This window comes from Poecilia reticulata, linkage group LG6, assembly GCF_000633615.1.
Source record: "Poecilia reticulata strain Guanapo linkage group LG6, Guppy_female_1.0+MT, whole genome shotgun sequence".
Classification (NCBI taxonomy): Eukaryota; Metazoa; Chordata; class Actinopteri; order Cyprinodontiformes; family Poeciliidae; genus Poecilia; species Poecilia reticulata.
Genome location: NC_024336.1, coordinates 1507362 through 1514015, shown reverse-complemented (window position 1 = coordinate 1514015; position 6654 = coordinate 1507362). Strand labels below are relative to the sequence as shown.

The following is a 6654-nucleotide window of genomic DNA, read 5'->3' as shown; positions in this document are numbered from 1 at the left end:
TTAAAAAAAATTCTTATTGTTATACACTGCATACACTGCTGTGTTCTAATATTTTTTCATGAATGATTTATTTGAGCGACAAGATCGTCACAGTTTTAGTGCAACAGCAGGTGTCACTAGTGAGCAATGAATAAAACACCAAGTAATGCTGCTTCATTTGTTCATTCACTAACAGCAGAAACGTTGTCGCGTTTGTCATGAGAGCAGCRCCTGGAGCACATGAGAAGCTCACAGAGCAGGAAGGCTGATGGAGAGGAAGCCTGGAAAAGGTTCACATGCTCCAGGGAAATGGAGAACAGAGACAGGCAGCGAACACAGCGCTGGGAAAAACAGAAACCTGGACCCGGTGAAGAGAACCTGTGGAATTCCCGAGACCCCACACTCTGTTTTCTTTACTTCAACAACATTTAACTCAACGAGTCATTAAGAGCCCCACTGCTGCATTAAAGCAGCTCTTAAACTCTAAGAAATGAAAGTAAAAATGTTGAAATTCCACAAATTTCAGCTTGTTCACTTAGTTTCGATTCGATTTTCCTAAAGAAGAACCAAACTAGGAGAGTAGCAAGAGCAGAAACACCAGTTGATAGCAAAACTGTAGGAGCCTTCAGATCTGTGTGTGTGACAAGCTTTTTAGTACGTAAACATCATTTTTCACAGTTTTATGTAGTTGTAGTGTTATAGCAGTAGTCAATTATCAATACTGTTAGCTCATTGTGAATGAATCAATCGTGGTAGAGATTCTTATGTAACATCTGTGTGTGCCGAGCTGAACACACAAACATTTCCGCTGCCTAATAGAGCAGAGCTCTGAACACAGCAGAGGAGTTGGGGTGAAGTACGCATTAAATAACTATAAAATACCTGCTCTGTTCATTTTTACAATTGACAGTTTTTAGTGTCTTGAACAGCAATTTTTCCTACTTGTACTTGTAGCTCTGCTTGTCATGAACTCTTTTAGTTGCAGCACACCAAATCTTTCTACAGAAATAAAATACATCCTCAGCTCATGAGATTAGCTTGATACCTTGAGAGACCATTTTCCTCTACTGCTAAAGTGATTTGTCACAATAGAAATAACAGGATGAGTATTTCAACAATCGCGATGAATCGACTATTGAACTAATCGTCAACTAATTTAGTAATCAATTAATTGTTAAGTGAAGTGTACAGACTCAAAAAATTCAATTTACCGACAGACAAATGCCATCAGGTCAGTAATTAAGTCAAAACTGTACTAAGAATATGTAGATTTTGAATTTACAATAATACTTTTTGTCTCTAAATACAGCAGCTTGCTGTACAGCAGTATTCCTACCCATTGAACTTTTCCATAGTTTGTCATATTAAAACCACAAACATATTTCATTGAAACTGTATACAGTTGTGATCCAGACGGCAGATTATATATGATGCAAAAACTTTTCKACAAATAAAAACCTCAAAAGTGTGGCGCGCAAAAGTATTCAGCCACGTTTGTACTGAGATTGAATTACACACAGGTGGGATTTATTCAGTGATCAGGCAACTTCTGAAGGGAACTGACTGCTCTCAAGAGAAAAGGGAGTCAAATAATTTTGCATTTGCAGCTTTTTATTTGTTAAAAATGTTTCAAATCGTGTGTAATTTTCCTTCTAGATCACATCAGTATACCACTTTGTGTTGGTCTATCATATAAAAATCCAACAAAACATATTGATGTTTGTGGTTGCAGTTTGACAAAATATGGAAAAGTTCAAGGGGTGTGAATACTTTTGCAAGCCGTTGTAAATTCTACTGAAAACTCCTCAAGTGGCAGTTTTAGCTTCACCTGGTTCAGATTCACTGAAGGAATGCTGCAGCTGCTGCTGCTGCTGCTGCTGCTGCTGCTGCTGCGATTTAGGCAATGCAAATTATATTTTCATTTAAAAAAATAAACATAATTGTTTATTTGCATCTTTAATCATATTTCTAATATTGTATAAAAAAAGGCTTAAATGAAAAGTCTTGAGAAAAATCTTAAATGAAAAATGTATCWATCAGGACAATCAATAGAATAATTGATGACTAAGTTAATCAGGAGTCCTGGAACCTTCAGATGTGTCTCTGCTTCAGCTACCAGAGTCAAATAATCAAGTTAGTATCAGGACTTTGGAGAACGTTCCTTGACTTTTTTAATTGAGTCACTTAAGTGTCTTCATAGTGTTAATATTACTGTTCTCAAGACTYGGATACTAAAGCTTTGAAGAAAACTCCACCACTTTTATATATTGTTATTATATTTTACCAATGAAAAAGGAAAGAGAGGACATCAGTTTTACACAATGAGAATGTAGTTACTGGCCAACTGTTGGTGTTCTGCTTTCTATCAGCCTTTTAGAAATGAACAATTTTGATGTAAATGGAAAATATTTTGAATTATCAAAGCTAAATGAACTGCTTCACCTCTAAAAAWCCTTTTTTGTGTTTCTGAAAAATAAAGTTTTTCAATACACATTTACAATAAATTTTAATGCCAATTTTTGTCACAATTTTCCCCTTTTTGCAATCCCAAGGATGGTCCAATTATCCAAATGACCCTTAAAATAATGTGTCATGTGTGGTGTGTTAACAGTGACCTGATCYGCTGGGAAGGACGACAGGACCGCTCTGATGTAAATCAAGGATATACAACGTGTTTGGTTGTCTAGAACGACCAAACACAGCCTCAATGTGACGTTTAGCTAATCAGAAAGTGAGATGACGGAAACACTGAGGTGAATCCAAAATACACAGAAGACAAAATAATTGCTAGGGCACATGGGAAACTTTGGTAGATGTCTTGGTATTGCCTTTTCTCTGTTAAGCATCGTCCACAAACTATTGCCATTGCTTCTTCTCAGTCRGCCACGTTTGCTTACTCTGAACTCACGTTTGGTCTAGAGAGGTTTASTGAGATTTCCTATCTGATGTCTGAATGTTGGTGAGGGAAATCCATTTGTGAWGGTGTGTGTACAACTACTACCACACCTGTTATAACTAAGATGAAAATTGGCCTTCAATATTAAATTATTCTGACSCTGTGTGTCCGGTTATTATTTACAATTGTCATTATTACTACTATCATTACAGTCTGGTCAGTCAGTTTTCTTGTCCTGTAATGAGAGTCAATTTGTATTAATTTTGTTTTATGTAATATCATTTATCTGTAAATGATATTACATAAATTAGCACAGTAAATTGAATAGGTTGTACAAATACCATAATTTGTTCTTAAGTACAAATTTMTGGTAAGCAATATAGGTARCACTTTATTTGAAKGGGTGTGCATAAGACTAACATGACACTGTCATAAACATGACATAACATCTGTAATGAACATGAAGTCTTTATGAATGTTTATGACAGTTGTCATGAAGTGTCATTCGGTAAATAATGACACTTTTAATGCAAAGTTGCTCTAAAAGTTGCATTGAAAGTCCATTAAAAGTCCCAACTTTGCATGAGTTTGTAAATTATGTTAATTTAATGCAAAGTTGGCATTTTTAATGGATTTGCATTAAAAGTGTCATTATTTACCAAATGAGACTTAATGACAACTGTCATAGACATTCATAAAGACTTCCTGGTGTTATGTCATGTTTATGACAGTGTCATGTCAGTCTTATGCACACCCCTTCAAATAAAGTGTTACCGCAATATATTTCATTAAATTGAAATACCGGGTGAGATTAAATAAGTGTTCACTTCTTTCTACTGTTTTTCAAACAGAAAAGCAGTGGTATGCTAATTATTTTTGTTCTTAGTTAAGTATCCATGTTTTCTCTTGTTAGCCGTTTTCTTTGTTTTTAAAAAACAGTTTGAAATAAATGAATAAATAAATTAAATCCTGCCTTGTGTACCAGGCAGGATTAGAGACTTTTAATTCTCCATGAAAAATTGGTAACATTTTGTTTTGTTCTAACCAACTCGATATTTTGCATTGGCTCATTTTGTCTTGTCTAACGACTAACTCAGCATTTGGAAGCCTAATGTTCTGCTTGTCAGTTGAGGATGTAGATAAGACCTTGTGCTGCTGTACACATGTTGACCGCCTGCCATGTTCACACATCTGTGTTCTAGTATTTATGTTCCCTGTCATCGGAAGAACTTAAAAAGTTTGTTGGGGGAAGAAAAAAAAAAGAAAAATATCAACCTCTGACTCAGCTGTGAACACTTGTGCACCCCAGGCAGTCTGTTTTGCTCCATTCCCACACTCACAGTGGGGTTCATGTCACCATGGAGGCCATAAAACTGACTGAAAATGATTTTATTCAAAGGTCCTTTTAGCTTATTCATAATAACTGTCCCATATTCTGGCCTACATCTAACCCTGAGGTATAACCCTAASAATTGTTTATTCCTCATAAGGAGGAAAAGTTTCCATAATGTGTGTGTATACAGATTTAGGTCACTGTGAAACATAAYGTTCACACTTTTCTGCACGTCCAGCTGTATTTATTACTGTCTATTTTGGGKGTTCATGTTTTAGCTTTTTAATACTTTAAATCTGGCATCTAGATTGAAAAAAACCCTCTCTACCCATGTTTTGAAAGCATTAAAATCAATTCTACTAGAATATTCTTATGCTTGGTGAAACTCATTCATGCTTTAGTCACTGCATTCCACTGTGGCTTACTTTTAGCCTTTACTCCACTCTGTACTTATTTTACCCCTCTGTCCATTGTATTAAAAAAATAACTAAAATGAAATTTAAAAGAAAAATTCCTGATTAGTAACGTTATGATGTTGCTAGTTTGAACTTAAAGTTTCTAGTCACAAAGCACCGGTGAAACTTTTAAAGAGAATCCAGATGACATTTCACTTACCCCAAATGCAGGATCGAGTCCCAGCTCAATATTCTCTTCTTTAGTGGGATGCATTCTGGTAACAGAGGTAAGACAGAGTGTCGTTTCTTCTGTTGGCTTTCAGTGACGATACCGGATGGGATTAAAGCTCTCAACTGACTGCAGATGGGAAGAAGGATCCCGTGAACAACAGCCACACGTCACCAGAGGATCATAGTGCCACATTCGAAATGAGTGTGGCTCTGGTATTTTGTAACTTGCTCTCCCGCTCTCTGAAATGTTTCTCGCTGTGCTCGTGAGCAAATGAAAGCTTGGGCTACTTTGACTTGCAGTCATGTGTCTGCTGATGTGTGACGATGGATCTAACAAGGGTATAAGACGATTTGTCACATGAATTTGTGAGACTTATTCACTTCTGTGCAGGTCTTGAGTGAGAATATTTATGTCGTAAGCTGAAGAATCCCAGGGTTTCTCTTTAAAAGTGGAAACTACATGGCGGTTTATCTTCTCATGGCACCCAATCTTTCAGTTGGGTGCCATGACAACTGAAAGATTGTCAACAGAACACTTGTGGTGCATGCACAGTTCAGTTCAAACATACATTATTCAAATCAAGTAGAAGAAAATCATCCCTAGAGTGTTTTCTTGATCCTGACAGCTCTCCCCTATGACTCCCCCATTCAGACCCTTCAGACTAGCCAGCAGCAATTAGCAAACACCTGGAACTACGCATTTGCTGAGTTCATTATGAGCTACTTCTCAGTGCAATGCTGGTAAAAACATTATTAAAGGGTTAATAGAGTAGCCATGTTGTGATGACTTCCTGAAGGTGGAGTTTCAGAAAGAGCAGGAGTTTGTAAATTTCAAGGCATTAAATTATTGCCTTTTTAACGGTCTCTTTTAATCAGTTTAGGTCATGAGTCAACAAACATGTTTTTATAAATAAATGACGTACCACTCTGGAAAAATGAAGAGTCCACTGCACTGAACCCGTTGAAAACCTCATGGTTATTCCAACAAATTTTGATTTCTGAACTCTTCCTGAGTTCAAATTTTAGTATTGTTGTCTCAAAATGAATATTAACTTGTTTTCTTTGCATTATTTGAGATCTGAAAGCTTTTTCGTTATTTTGACAATTTCTCATTGTCTGCAAATAAATACAAACTTTTGCTTGTAATTTTGGAGACATGTTGTCAGTAGTTCATAGAATAAAAGAATGATGTTCATTTTAGTCATATACCTCTAAAAAGTAAATCAGAGAAACTGATCATTTTAAGTGGTTTCTTAAAACCACTCAATTTTTTCCTGAGCTGTAAATGTCTTTTTTTAGAGCTCGGTTAATGTGGAATGATAGCTTAAGCTCTTTTTAACTTGATTTATGTAAAAGTTCCAATCGGTATTCTGAAGTTAAAGCACAGCGATTTATCTACTTGCTAATAATTTGCCAACCACAGTGTGACTCTATGCTGATTCTATGCATTAGCACAGGGAAAAGTAGTAGAATCATAAATAATCACTGAATCATCAATGTCCACATGAATAAACTCATGGTCATGATTTGTATTTCAGTCCAGTTCTTCCTGTGACATCACTATCAAATTGATTGGTTGTACCTCAAATATCCTCACACAGGACACACAGTGGTGTTGTGACCAAAATACAAAACAATTCAAATGCAACTACGCTATTTCAATTTGAAGAATAATTACTCTAAATGTAGCAAAGTGTTGACTCATGACCTAAACTCCTCTTTAGGTCCAAAGATAATAACTTCAGTTTTGTTTCTGTTCAGCTAGAGAAAGTTTTGGCACATCCACACATTGATCTGTTCTAAGCATCTATTCAGTGATT

General features: G+C 36.0%; 1 protein-coding gene across 1 annotated transcript in view; it reads right to left on the bottom strand.

Annotated features, from left to right (window-relative positions):
• Positions 1 to 5325, bottom strand: part of LOC103465623 (solute carrier family 23 member 2) — a 63395-nt gene extending 58070 nt beyond the window's left edge. The window contains exon 1 of the mRNA XM_008410623.2: positions 4824 to 5325. Within this exon, the coding sequence (XP_008408845.1) occupies positions 4824 to 4877 (54 nt within the window). The 5' untranslated portion in view covers positions 4878 to 5325. The remainder of the gene's footprint in view (positions 1 to 4823) is intronic.
• Positions 5326 to 6654: the final 1329 nt, after the last annotated feature.